The sequence below is a fragment of the Stegastes partitus genome, unplaced genomic scaffold (genome assembly GCF_000690725.1).
Source record: "Stegastes partitus isolate 25-593 unplaced genomic scaffold, Stegastes_partitus-1.0.2 Scaffold24, whole genome shotgun sequence".
Lineage (NCBI taxonomy): Eukaryota > Metazoa > Chordata > Actinopteri > Pomacentridae > Stegastes > Stegastes partitus.
The window spans coordinates 10,067-24,768 of record NW_007577755.1 but is presented as its reverse complement, the minus strand read 5'-3'; the positions used below and the strand labels follow the sequence as shown (position 1 = coordinate 24,768).

The following is a 14,702-nucleotide window of genomic DNA, read 5'->3' as shown; positions in this document are numbered from 1 at the left end:
ATTCAAAAGCCCAAGTTAATGTTTTCATTAGCCCCAGCCTAATGTAATGGTACTTGACACAGTGTAAGTGATGGAGAGGCAGGGTGACCTTTCCTTGTGTCTGCCAAGCTGTTGTTGAGGCCGTGTAGTTGTCAGCCTGCAGCGAGGAGGCAGAGAGGCACTGCTGAGAACAGTCATTAAGCACAGAGCAAAGCCAGCGCTCGGCACCACTCGACACTTTTGATCTGCACATTTCAATTAGATTTCACATCAGGATGCCTGCCTTCTCTCAGTTAGCACCTGCGCCCTGCCTTCCCGACTGGCCAGCCGGGTTGAAGAGGGAGGCGCACGAGAAAGTTCTGTGCACGACTGAGACGGATGCACGAGAGCTTTCTGCTGATATAATAATCAATAGCCGCCCTGTTTTTTCCACAGTGTTGAACAACAAATGTTTTCAGTTATTTGAAGTCCAGTAAATACTCCACAAGTAGAGCATTAATCTTTCTTCCTTTATCCAAGTGTTTTTTTTCTGTTTTAAAGACTCCTGCATGTGGAATCAATCCCACAACTCCAGATGTGCTCATCTGCAGAAGCAGAGGTCTTTAAAAAAAAAAAAAAAAAAACTAGCTCAAGCTGTGGGGTTTGGGAGCGTTTTATTCTGGAGCAATGGCTTTGCAAGTTTATCACCTTAATTTACCCTGAAATGTGAGAAGGTTTCATTGAGCTCAGACACCCTCAGTAAATGTTCCCTGCACTGCTTTGCCTGATAAGATGGAGTCCTACAGGCTCTGGCAGATATGAATTTCCCCTAAGAGCCACATGAAGGGAGATCTTATTAAAGTGGTCTAAGCCCACTGAGTTGAGCATTTTCTGCCAATCAAAGCAGTGATTGAGAAAGACTTAACTTTTTCCATAATATCTGATATTCAAAGGACTTGTTGAAGTGATAAAGGGATAACCGCTGGCTAGACTCTGACCTGTGTTTTCTCACAGCCGGCAACAACTAGCCTCAAGTGGACTTGCATTTCATGAGATAAGAAATGGAATAAAAAAAAAAAGGCAACTGTTTCCATTAATAACAGCCTGTTCTACTGTGAGATTACTGGCTGTTTTTTGATGTCCACCATTTCATCAAACTGCTTTCCTGCAATTGTTTGTTTTGGTACATTTTGATCGACGATGTTAAGCTGTTGCTGAAAAGCTGTTAATGCATTTTAGAGAGCAATGGACTGACTAATTTATGTCAAGTTTCTCAGCTGAAGCGGAGAAGGAAAACAATCAATAGCCATTAAACCCTGGGAGCTTTGTTGAACAGCAGTTTACCAGACCTCAGACAGTAGATTGGTGCCCTCTGGGCTTTAAAGATTACAGGTGACTTACTGCTCACCCAACGGTCAAACCACACTTTCTTGATTTTGTTATATTGTTACAGTGGAGGACCGCTAACAAGTGAGAGTTCATGGTGAGGGAGGAAAGGACGAAGCCTCGCAGGAAACTACATAATTGTCCCTGACTCCTGTCGCCAATTTTGAGGGCTTGTGTATTATGAGTGTGGCCGGAAAGCAGCAGTTAATATGCACAGGCTGCCTCAGCAAAGTGCTTTCTGATCCATGATTGTATGTGTTAATGTTTCAGTTGGGTATTGATTTCCTGGCGGCCTTTTGTACACTGGATTTATCCGCCTCGCTCGCTGGCAAGCGCGCCCCTCCGAATGTTTGATTAAACTTCAATTGACTCTTCCAGTGAAGGGGCGAGGAGCCATTTCACTCCCTATTTGTAGCGCCAAAGCTCTGCCTGACATGTTCTTTTGTTCCCATTCAACCTCCTGCCACCCAGGCAGCCACCAATGCACTGATCCTAATATCCCTGCATTCAGTGAGCCTCCTCGCCTAATCCTGGGACAGACAGGGCCGCAGCACAAACATGCCCAGCCGACTACAAATCCTGGCATGGACTGACCCAGTCCACGGCCTTTCACTGTGAAAGTCTGAGCTGACTGCTAACTTGTATTTTCCACATATTTATTTCTGCCTAACTGCAGACACTTCACAGGCGCTATTTTCCAGTGTTTCAACAACTTTGACAAATTGAATCCTTCTCAATTTCTCAGTCACCTCAGTTCTCATCGAAACAGATACTTTGTGTTCCTGTGGTGTATATGCCTGTTTTAACACCGTTTTCGCCTTGTTTTGTTTTCAGGGAGAGCTTATTACCTTCTACTACTATTGGAAGAAGACTCCCGAGGCAGCCAGTTGTCGAGCCCACCGTAGACACCGCCGTCAGCCCGTCTTCCGCCGCATCAAGACACGAACAGCTTCGACGCCTGTCAACACTCCCTCTCGCCCCCCCTCAAGCGAGTTTTGTACGTATATTTCACCCCTTCACTGGCTGCTGAGAGGGAAGACATGACCTGATATGTGTTGGTGGTAAAGCGACATATGTAAAGTGTTTTTTTCTTTTCTTTCTTTCTTCCAGTGGACCTCAGCTCAGCCAGTGAAGATGACTTTGACAGTGAAGACAGCGAACAGGAGCTAAAGGGCTACGCCTGCCGCCACTGCTTCACCACCAGTAAGACACCGCATCCCTTTAACGCGCACTCTCGTCATATGGACTAACTTGGCTATTCCTGTCCTGTCTTGGGATCAGTGTGAGCCTGCACAACACGGCGCTGTGTGACAGATGGGCATCAGAGGATGTCAAGACTAATTTGATCAAATCAGACATGAGCCCACAGCTCGTTCACTCTCTCCACCTCATTATCCTTCCCCCTCTTTCCACACAGCTGGCTCCCAGCGCCAGGCTCCCATCTGATCACACTTACGCTTCTGCCATCACAACAAGGGTGGCTAATAACTTTGGGCTTTATGGTGTTAACCCACGTAGACCTTATTAGTTACTTTACTGACAAGTTAAATACAGTATGTGGCAGAGGATAGATTACACATGCCCCTTTGTTTTATCACCTGTGTGACATATTTATCTCATTACATGTTAAAACACAAAGTTAGTTAGAACGTCCTTGTCACATCATTTTCTTGTGTTGTTTGTACCTCTCAACGCCCGTGAGAGTGTTATTTCACAACTGTAAATGGCTTTCCTCAGCCTCCAAGGACTGGCACCACGGGGGCCGGGAGAACATCTTGCTGTGCACCGACTGCCGCATTCACTTCAAGAAGTACGGTGAGCTGCCCCCCATCGAGAAGCCTGTGGACCCGCCGCCATTTATGTTCAAACCTGTCAAAGAGGAAGAAGATGGACTCAGCGGGAAGCATAGCATGAGGACCCGACGGAACCGAGGCTCGGTGCGGCAACACTCCTGCACCACATCTATCCATCTATTTTCACGTTTAGAACCACATCCTCAGAGTTATCCCTGGAGTGATTCAGAGGCAGAACTAGAAAGCAATAAGCTTATCATCACAGTACAAATGTTACAGGGGCATGCATTGTTTCTTATGTTTGGCTTCCTAACATTTTATCGGTGAAGAATGTGTATCTAAATCCCCTCTGTCCAAATTCTGATACCAGATGTCGACGCTACGTAGTGGTCGTAAGAAGCAGACAGCCAGTCCTGATGGCCGAGCCTCACCTACCAACGAGGATTTGCGCTCCAGCGGACGTACTTCACCCAGCGCAGCCAGTACTGACAGCACTGACAGCAAGACAGACTCCTTGAAGAAGCCAAGCAAGGTAAACATGGTGCAGAGCCACTGACACTGTGTTTTTCTTATCACGTATCTCTGTGAAATCTGCTCTAATGGCTCTGCTCCTTTTGCTCTACAGAAGATTAAAGAGGAGGCTCCTTCGCCTATGAAGAGTGCCAAACGGCAAAGAGAGAAGGGAGCCTCAGACACAGAGGAGCCCGAGAGGGCCAGCGCCAAAAAGTCCAAGACACAAGTGAGTTTGCCGTCTTTGATTTTCTTATGTGTTTTAATGGAATTCATAGACTTGGCGTGATGATGCTCATCCTTCTTTCTCCTCCGTCCCACAGGAGCTGAGTCGGCCAGACTCGCCTTCAGAATGCGAGGGGGAGGGCGAGGGCGAGGGCGAGAGCTCTGATGGACGCAGCATCAACGAGGAGCTCAGTAGTGATCCTAAAGACATTGACCAGGACAACCGCAGCTCCTCCCCGAGCATCCCCAGCCCCCGAGACAATGAGAGCGACTCGGACTCCTCTGCTCAGCAGCAGCAGCTCCTGCAGAGCCAGCACCCTCCGGTCATCCAGTGTCAACCGGGCACCTCAGCCGCCTCCTCGGCGCCCCCTCCGCCCACGACCTCAGCCCCCTCACTGCCCCCACAGGTCTCCCCTGCAGCGGCCTCCACCTCTCTACCTCCCCAGCCTTTGCCCCAGGCGAGCCCGTTGTCTCTTATCCAGTCAGGAGCATCTCTCCACCCACAAAGGCTTCCCTCTCCGCATTCACCTATGACTCAGGCTCCGCCCCCAGGCCCCCCAGTCCCACCGCAATCATTACCCAGCCCGCATCACGGGCCCATGCCTCCCATGCCTCACCCACTGCAGCCTGGCCCCTCACACATGCCTCACCCTCACTCCATGACCCCTCAGGGATTCCCCGTGGGTCCGTCTCAGGTCCCGCCCCCACCAGTCTCTGACCAATCACAGCAGAGGGCTCACACGCCTCCTTCCCAGTCCCAGCCATCTCTTCAGAGTGGAGGGCAGCCTCCCAGAGAGCAGCCATTGCCCCCTGCGCCAATGACTCACATCAGGCCTCCCCCGACAACACCCATCCCTCAGATACCCAACCCTCAGTCTCACAAACACCCACCTCACGTGTCAGCACCTCCGTTCCCTCAGATGCCTACAAACCTGCCTCCACCTCCTGCCCTCAAGCCCCTCAGTTCTTTATCCAACCACCACCCTCCATCGGCACACCCACCTCCCCTCCAGCTCATGCCTCAGGGGCAACAGCTTCAGCCTCCCCCAGCCCAGCCTCCAGTTCTCACCCAGTCCCAGAGCCTCCCACCTTCAGCCAGCCACCAGCCTCCTCCAGCTCCACCTCTGCCGCCCTCGGCAGCAGCGTCACACCCCAGCGGGCCACCTCAGCCGCCTTTCGCGTCACATCCTTTCAACACAGTTCTACCTCCAGCCGGCCCTCCCCCATCCTCGTCAAACTCTATGCCCGGCCTGCCACCTCCATCTTCCTCCGCTCCATCCTCTTCCATATCCATGCCTCTCCCTGCCTCGGTCGCCTGTGCCGGTCCGGGCCCAGTGCTCCCGCCGGTGCACATCAAAGAGGAGCCTCTGGACGAGACGGAAGAACCAGAGAGCCCCCCGCCCCCACAGAGAAGCCCCTCCCCAGAGCCTACTGTGGTCAACACGCCCAGCCACGCCAGCCAGTCAGCACGGTACGTCTGCCAAAGCTTTAAGCAAACAGCACAAGATAAAACATCTGTAAAAGAGAAAAACATGCACCTGCACAAGGTGTTGCTTATCAGTAGTCTGTTGAGCTGCCCACCGTCTTGTCTACAGAGGCTGATTAGCTCTCGAACACATCCAACAATAAAGAGACTCTGCCTTCAGGTTTTAAGGCTTTGATGTGGGCAGCAAATTGAATGTCCTCAGCAAAACAGGCATCCAAGGCCACAATTAGCCTTGAGCTCTGAGTGGCTGATGGCTTGGAATTATCAGGGATGGAGAGCGGGGAGATTAATTACAGTGAGATGTGAGTGAACTGAGGCATCTCAATATGAGTATCTGTAGTTGCCTTGTGCTTAAGTGACTCTCAGGCTGCCAATGAATAGCAATGAGGGTTTTAATATATACTCAGTGCAGCAGCAGAAGTGAATGCTGAGGGAGTTTGTTTCCTTTTGAATCGTGGACTACTGTAAGCTAAAACATGCTGGCTTTCCATTTTTGTGCTGCCATTTAACACTTCAAATTAAACATTATTGTCATGGCTGTATTTGGTAGCACGTATTTATTTAGGAGCGGGAACATCATTCAAGTTTTCGTTTCTTTTGTGTCTTCTCAGGTTCTACAAGCACCTGGACCGGGGTTACAACTCGTGTGCGAGGACAGATTTCTACTTCACTCCTTTGGCTTCATCCAAACTGGCCAAGAAGCGAGAGGAAGCTCTGGAGAAAGCCAAGAGGGAAGCAGAACAGAAAGCAAGAGAGGAGAAAGAGAGAGAGAGGGAGAGGGAAAAAGAGCGAGAACGAGAGCGGGAACGAGAAAAGGAAGCAGAACGGGCTGCGGTAGGTTCATGTTTTTTTTTTGTTTATCTGCCTTTTTCCTTCTTCTTTGGCATTAATTACATCCTATTCTAACGTCATACTAAACCAGACATTTCTCCCCTCACAGAAAGCCTCCTGTTCCTCTCATGAAGGCAGGATGGGCGAGCCTCAGATCGCTGGTCCCGCCCACATGCGCCCGCCCTTCGACGGCCCACCGACTACGATCGCAGCCGTGCCTCCGTACATCGGCCCCGACACCCCCGCCCTCCGCACCCTCAGCGAGTACGCTCGGCCCCACGTCATGTCACCCACCAATCGAAACCACCCATTCTTTGTGTCGCTCAACCCCGCAGACCCGCTGCTGGCCTACCACATGCCCAGCTTGTACAACGCCGACCCGGCCATGCGGGAGCGCGAGCTGCGGGAGCGGGAGATGCGGGAGAGGGAGATTCGGGAGAGGGAGCTGAGGGAAAGGATGAAACCTGGCTTCGAGGTCAAGCCGCCGGAGATGGACACACTCCACCCTTCCACGAACCCCATGGAGCACTTTGCCCGGCATGGGGCCATCACGTTGCCCCCCATGGCCGGCCCTCACCCCTTCGCCTCCTTTCATCCGGGCCTGAACCCGTTAGAGCGCGAGCGGCTAGCCTTAGCTGGGCCGCAGCTGCGGCCAGAAATGAGCTACCCAGAGAGGTTGGCTGCAGAGAGACTCCATGCTGAGAGGATGGCCACAGTCGCCAACGACCCCATCGCACGTCTACAGATGTTCAATGTCACGCCGCACCACCACCAGCACTCGCATATCCACTCGCACCTCCACCTCCACCAGCAAGACCCCCTTCACCAAGGTAAAAGAAAGCCCTGCTCGCACTTACACATACAACTGTATCTATGTTGAACTGACATATTTAAATTAATTAAATTCTGAGTCATTTGAAAATTTGCATCATTAAACTAGAGAATTTTGGAGAAAAGGAAATTATCTCTATTTGGCAAACACACGTAATTAGACCAAAATGTCAATTTTTGGGGAAAAAACAAACAATTAAATCTGTAAAACATGCTACATTTTGTTTAGTTATTTTGTATTATTTCCATTTTGGAGATTAAAGGTATCAAAGTGAGAATCAAATGCTTTTTTATTTTTACTGTATTTACCTTATTCATCATTCGCTAGTGATGTTCCAGCGATTATGTTTATAAATGAGAAGAAGAATTAATGAATCTCTCATTTATAAACATTTCTCTAGAAGCATGTGTTTGATTGTACATTGATCATTTGTATACATTAATTCCTGTGACATCTATAAACGGCCACATTGACATTTTAGCTCCACTTTCTGAATGTATTTTATTTTGTGATATTTGTTATTGTGAAATATGATGTAATTCTAGCACGGACAGGGAGCCAGTAGTTGTTTGTAATTAGAATATTCTAATAAACAGTCGGAAACATTTTGGATGAAGATGCCAGGAGTCATGTTTCTGTAATCAGAGGCAGCAAAAAAAAAAAAGAAGTTGTTGACTGTTTGAATTGGAGCCAATTCTGTGGTGCAGTTATCAAATTTATCTGCACTTGCAGGAGGTTGATTTCAACTCTGTGGCCAAATATTTTAGAGAAGTGATTTATCAAACAGGCCACAGCAGCATAGTTATAATAAGGAAGCATTTTACTTTGTGATTCGTTAGCTTCTAGTTAAATAAGTGTTGTTTTGATACACACAAAGGTTAATATCAGTGTGCTTTCATTTGAATCAAACTGTACATATGTGATATGATATTACTTCTCTCATCGCAGCAAAGAGTGAACAAAAGGGGACTTGAATTTTCAGCTAATTCCAACAATTTTTCTGAATATAATCTTAAACTCCACCTCACATTTGATTGTCTGTGTCTTGATGCACAGCACTGACGTATGAGATTGGATTAAAGCATGTTATAACCTCATTACGTTTCTGATAGAGCAAGCAGATGCCTCACGGCGGATAAATATAGTGAAATGGTCCCTGCACTCTTTTGGTCAACCTTGAGAGGAGTAACATTATCTTAAAGCTGTGTATCACTGAAGCCTGTAGCATGCACTGTCTGTGATACATTATCTTGTAATGAGTGTACCTTGAACCTAAGACTCTGACGCCCAGAAGGTGGTGGTGAATGTCTTGTGTGTCCTCCAGGCTCCGGGGGCCATCCCCTGGCAGTAGATCCCCTGGCAGCCGGACCTCACTTGGCCCGCTTCCCGTACCCGCCCGGCGCCATCCCCAACCCTCTCCTGGGCCAGCCGCCGCACGAACACGAGATGCTGCGTCACCCAGTCTTCGGTGAGCTGTCGGCCGCCATCCCATCTCATTACTGGTAATTTTAAATCCAATCTTATCGTGGCTGTTTTAATCTTTTGTGTTGCGCCTCCTCCAGGTACTCCATACCCACGGGACCTACCAGGAGGTCTTCCACCGCCCATGTCCGCAGCACACCAGCTGCAGGCCATGCACGCCCAGTCGGCTGAGCTCCAGAGGCTGGCGATGGAGCAGCAGTGGCTCCACGGACACCATCACATGCACGGAGGACCGCTGCCTGGCCAGGAGGACTACTACAGGTCAGATGAGCAACACAATTATTAAGTAGGGCGCATGCTGTTGATGTTCCATTTGTTTTAAAACTCGATTTTCTTTTGCGTTGTAGCCGACTGAAGAAGGAGAGCGACAAGCAGCTGTAACCAGCCGAGGGAGGCGGCGACTGACGGATGCAGGACACGGGAAGTTGTTACAGAGCGACTTACAGAGGCTCTCAAGGCTCCTCTAAACACACTCAGTTTTGAAGGACAGAAAAAAAGGCCAAGTGGATCGTCTGAGAATTCTTCTGATATTTGGTTTTTGTTCCTGTCAAGGACTGTTTTTTTTTGTTTTTTGTTTTTTGTTTTTTTATTATTATTATTATTATTTTTCAAGACATTGACTTTCTTTGGTATATAGCCAGTAGTGACAACGTCCTCAAGACTCCTGCATGACAAGCTTCCCTGACGTTTTTTGTAGGTGCTAGAACAAGACACTGTGCTTATCAAAAAAAAAAAACAACAAACTGAAAAAAAAAAAAAAAAGACCGGTCAGACCATTTATGAAAAATAACAAGTGCTATCTTAAATTCAACATTTATTTTAATACATTGTTGGAGGTTTTTCATAATTTTAAGAAAAGCTACAGCATGGCGTTTTTGAGTCTGTAAATAGTATATATAAACATATAATTATTATTATAATTATTATTATTATTACTAGGTGTGGACTCCAAACCAAGTCGTTTCAACCTCCAATATAATTGTTTTGAAAGCATTATCCCTTGTTTCAGAGGGGAGCACCATGGCATTATATGAGCAGTTTCCGAGAGTTGCGGTTCAGTTGTGACGTTCCTCTGACATCACTGTGTTAGATTTAGTCCCACACATGCACTATGTGAACCATAAACCCGTCACACCCACCACATCCATTCATCACCGGTGACACGCAGCAGGTTGTCAGAATGTGCAAACTGAGTAAATTATGTGAAACGCTTGAAGAGGTGACGCAGTCGCCACCGCCGCTTGGAGTGAACGCTGAGGCCATGGATTAAAAAGAAGGAAAAAAAAAGTAAACCTTTGCACTGAAGGAGTGTCTTTGAGCTCTTCTCAACTGGTAAAATTCGTATTTAAGTCACCAGAATGGACTAGTACTTTATGATTTGCTTTAACGGAGAATGATTTTTAATATGACTTTTTTTTTTTTTTAATTTGGGCACATTTCAAAACAGCTCTTTTAAATAATTGGGAATCTTCACAGGAGCCAAAAAGGACTGTTATTAAAGCACGAGTGGTTGTGAGTTGGTGCTGGGTTTGTCGCTGCCTTTTCCTCACCTGGTCGGTGTTTGTAGCGGGGCTCAAATCCGACTGAGTCCTCCTCCAACTAGGCTGTAATAATGTTCACTGTGACACTAGACGGGGCCTGTGGATGCCGGATCACCGGGAGGAATAGGGTCGATGTGTGTGTGTGTTCTTCAGTGTTTTCGTCTGCCTTGGCTCCTTGGGGACACACACACGACCTCCTGGGCCTCAGGAGTGTTGTGTTTGTGTGCGCCACTGACTGTTACATGTAGTGTTCACCTGTCGCACCAGTGCACATGAGCCCTCTTTCTTTTTCTATTTTTTTAAAAAGTTTTTGCTGTGGCCATGACATGAGTTCTGCATTTGTTCCGTGCACTAAGACTGTTTGACTGTCATGGACATTTAAAACAACTGTGGCTATGTTTAGTTTTTTTTTTTTTTTTTACACTTTATTTTAACCAATTGAAGAACTGTACTTGCATTTTAAAAGTGACCATATCTTCCCGTGGAGCACTATTATTTACGTTGAAATGCTTGCAAACGTCACCAAACCATTTTTAAAAACCTAAAAAGTCTTCGCAGCCCTGACAACAGCCTGTCACTCTGTCTCGCCATCTCCCACCGATTCCTGTGTCTCTCCTGACTCTCCATCATCACCGTCATCGTCATCCTTTGCCTCATTTCCTGACGATTCCCTTGCCTTTTACTCCCTCTTTTTGTGTCTCCGAAACCTTTGATGTTAAGTGTTGTCAATGGTTTAGCTTCTTGTTTCAAAGCGGCAATAGCAGAATGTAAATTCTGACTGCTAAGATTTATATATATACTGGTATCTTGAAGCTTATTGTATATATGAGTAGTCGCCATGGGATGACACAATGTAAACAAAAAGTAGAAATAATAAGAAAAATTGTGAGTCCTGTGTTCTCTCCATTTGAGTATTTTGTAATTTTTTTGAAAAATTTGTGGAATTGAAATAAACGACTAAGTTACACCACAAGGTACGCCTCCATCTCTTCTTTTTTGTGCCTTATGAAACATCAATAAATCATATTTGCTTCTCTGTGCTCGCAGTTGTTTGTACGCTCAGAAAAGAGCACTCTGCTAAATCCAAGCAGCCATGAGACGCAATAATCCTGTTTTAAGGGTAAACAATTTTGATTACTCACTGCTCTGTCGCTGCATTACAAAGAAAGTAAGCAGAAAATGCTCTTAATTCCCTCTGTTTTTATGAAATGTAATTCTCCAGCTGAGCGGAGGGACTGTTGCTGGGTCTGTTTTGATAATACTCATGTCCTACATTTGCTCTTGAATAATGGAATTCTTTCTTGACGGGCTAACTCGGCTTCACAAATACCGAGCTTTAAGAGATCACCCCAGCAGCAGGTAGTGAATCTCTGAGCGGAATATTGCACCGCTATGGTATAATAACATCAAAACCCGGCTAAGCCAGAAGGAACACCTACTCAGGCTGAGATGCCTTGCTATCAGCGGGGCAGGGCTGTCATTTCATCCTGTGTGTGGGGAGTGATAGACCAGCAATCTGTGATGGTGTGCCGCAGCGATGGCTGTCATTTTGAGAGGGAGCTATTATTCTACTGCTGCTCTCTGAAATGATGCCCTGTCCTCGGGAAAATCGAGGTTCCTTGGATGCTGTATCCTGGGGCTGTCATGTGACGGCAGCCTTGTGAGGAGGTGCTGCTTGTTGTTGCCTCACCTCCCCATAAAACACAACAAGACGTCAGAGCCGAGCAGAGCAGCACTGGCTGGTTGAATAATTCATCTCCCCTCCTCCTCCTCCTCCTCCTCCTCCTCACCGGCGATGGAGCGACTGTGACTTGTGTCAACTCAAATCCTTCTCATAATACTGTGTGTACCCCTCAGGCAGGCACACAGGGATACACGGTCTCAAAAAATTTGCTCTTTCTGTCTGAATAGCAATATGTCTTGTGCTGCTCTCGCACCGAGATTGTCTGTTGCAGCAGGTTTCGGACATGGAGCCTCCTCATCTCCTCCATCCTCCTGTTGTTTCTCTCGCTCCACTGGGCCTCCCCTGCTGCAGAGTCTGATGCTCGGTGGCAGAGAGGAGCCTACGTGCTATTAGTGCGTTCAGTCGGAAGGTAGCTGCGTTCTTTCTGCGGGTAGCTCTGCAGCCGAGCAGGGCCCTGTTTATCTGAAAACGAGCTGTGTTGACACACACACACAAAAAAAGGGCAAATCTGCTGTTGTTTTCACCCCCCATCCACTGTCTGAATTAGACACACAAGTGACATGATACAATATAATTTGTGCGTGTGCTATTCTGCCGAGCACCCATCAACCCTGTGTCCCAGTTTTATGTGCTTGTTGTAGAAGTAATTTTTACTCATTCACATCTGGACCGACATTCAGCCATTTGCTTAACAAGCAAACCCGTAGCTATGTGAAAACTCCTCTCAATAAATTGAGCACAGCTGTAGGAATTTGATGCATGCAAATAAAGGTAATTAAACACATCTAAAATGCAAATGAGCCCGTTTCAAATATGCATAGGTGCCATTTATTTAAAAAACATCCCTGCATTTTAGCAATCTGAATATTTATATCAATGAAACAACCTTCATTTTCCAAGGAAAGGTCAAAGCAAGGTTTTTCCCCGTAAAACAACCGGAATGATAACTAACTGGGAGAGTAAACTTTTAGAGTTTGCTTTCATGTAATGCTATTTTCGTGAAAAGAGAGCGGTGAAGGTAGCTGGAGAGGAAGACATCACGAAGCAAACCTGATGCATCATGAAAGACAGAAACGGCTCAGTTCTGTTGCGTTTTATTTCTAGAGCACCAATTCACGACATGAATCATCTCAAAACACTTCACATAGTGAGGTGAAGACTTTACAATGTTATATTATAGAGATAAACCCAACAAATCCAAAGATTCCCTTTGAGCGAGCACAGACAGAAACAAGCAGCCCTTCAATAGAAAGAAACCTCCAGCAGAACCAGGCTCAGGGAGGGTGGTCATCTGCCTCCACCTGTTGGGGTGAAGGGGAGAAAAGGTGAGATTAACCATCCGTCAGCTCTCCAGATTATTACAGCAGAGTTTTGTCCTGTGTTTCCTCCTCTCCTCCCGTTGGAATCACTTCGTCTTCCTCTCCAAATGTGGCTCTTGGCTTCACGTGAAGCTGAGTTTTGTCGTCAGGTCGAGTGTGTAACCTGTGTGTGGTCTCAGAGTTCAGAAATTGACTGATTCTGAAAAAAAAATGAAAAAAAAAGGGAAACCAGAGAAGATGTTAGGACTCTGTTCTGGAGACTTTCAAATAGATGGAGAGACTTGACAGAGAATTTTTCATGGTCTGGGGATTTCTTCTGGCCAACCCGTCAGAGTTTTCGCTCTTCCAAGACTTCTGAGCAGCCCTTCAAATCCATTTTGTTCAGAGCTATTGATCAGCCACTGATTTTTATCTATGTATTTGATTTTTGACCGTTATTAACATGTTTTTGCTGTTGTGACTTTTAACATTCCTCATTGAAACACGTTTGCTGTAATGACTACACCTTTTGTAGTTCGTTAGGCTCTTTTTGTTAAATTAATAGATGCTGCAACGTGAAGGGAAAGACCTGAACAAATGAGTGCAGAAACAAAACCAATATATATGCATCCACACAGGTACCCTGCAGGCTACAATTAAACAATTAACATCCAGCTTTAAAACACTAAGTAGGTGCTGTTGATTCAGATTTTGTATCAAGATGGCAGGAGAAAATGATCAAGTGACTTTTAACGATTGTTCGGGCACTGATGGCAGGAGCTTCAGTCACAAAGGCTGCTCAAGTGACGAGTGTTTCAATAAGAACAGCCACCTGCGTTTAGATCTACGGTGTAAATGGGTTTAGAAATTGTAGCATTAGCGTGACATGTAGAGAAAAATAGAGGAGCCACATTCAAAGCTCTCGATTTACCAGTATATTTGCGTTTTAAACTTTCACCTATGATCATGAGCTCTGGGTAGTGAGCAAACCAATGAAATCACAGGCAAAATGAGTTTCCTCCATAGTGTAGCAGGCCAAAACTAGGAGATATCATGAGCTGCTCGGACATCTGGACGGAGCTCGTGGTAGATTCACTGCTCGTTTGCGTTAAAAAGGGCCAGCTGAGATGCCTCCTCTGCACCGTTCTTTAGAGGTTTTCTGGGTACACTGAGCTGGTAGGAGAGGCCAGGGTAGACCCAGAGCTCACTGTAGGGATTACATGTCTCATCTGGTCCTGGGAATGCTTGGGATCCCCCAGGAGGAACTAGAACTCGTGTTGCTGAGAAGAGAGATGTCTGGAATGACCTACTTGGCCTGCTGCCACCAAAACCCAACACCAGGTAAGTGGAAAAAAATGTATGAATGAAGTCTTCCTCTGGTGACTGAGAATATTAAGGTGTTGAAATGTTTTGGGACCACTTTTAAACCTCAGAGGGAATCACCTCTGCAAATCAATACAATGTTGTTGTGAGTGGTCACCTTTATCTCATGATGAAACATTTCTGTTCTGATGGTCTCTCCGAGGATGACAATTCCTCCATTCATTGGGCACAAGAGGTCACTGAAGGGCTAATGAGCATGACAAATAATGTCAATTATATGATATGACCTTCACAGTTAAGAAATCTCAACCATTTGAACACGTGGGAGATTTAGCCTGACGTATTGAACTTCC

At 46.6% G+C, this 14,702-nt stretch overlaps 1 protein-coding gene across 6 annotated transcripts in view; it reads left to right on the top strand.

Annotated features, from left to right (window-relative positions):
• Positions 1-11,017, top strand: part of rerea (arginine-glutamic acid dipeptide (RE) repeats a) — a 126,428-nt gene extending 115,411 nt beyond the window's left edge. For 4 of the 6 annotated variants that reach the window (XM_008295740.1, XM_008295747.1, XM_008295732.1 and 1 more), the window contains 11 exons: positions 2,179-2,341; positions 2,455-2,547; positions 3,082-3,281; positions 3,508-3,669; positions 3,763-3,876; positions 3,971-5,343; positions 5,970-6,192; positions 6,299-7,019; positions 8,316-8,489; positions 8,584-8,764; positions 8,851-11,017. In XM_008295740.1, coding sequence (XP_008293962.1) covers positions 2,179-2,341; positions 2,455-2,547; positions 3,082-3,281; positions 3,508-3,669; positions 3,763-3,876; positions 3,971-5,343; positions 5,970-6,192; positions 6,299-7,019; positions 8,316-8,489; positions 8,584-8,764; positions 8,851-8,884 — 3,438 coding nt within the window. In that variant the 3' untranslated portion in view covers positions 8,885-11,017. The remainder of the gene's footprint in view (positions 1-2,178; positions 2,342-2,454; positions 2,548-3,081; positions 3,282-3,507; positions 3,670-3,762; positions 3,877-3,970; positions 5,344-5,969; positions 6,193-6,298; positions 7,020-8,315; positions 8,490-8,583; positions 8,765-8,850) is intronic. The other 2 variants (XM_008295755.1, XM_008295771.1) reach the window with 1 other exon arrangement.
• Positions 11,018-14,702: the final 3,685 nt, after the last annotated feature.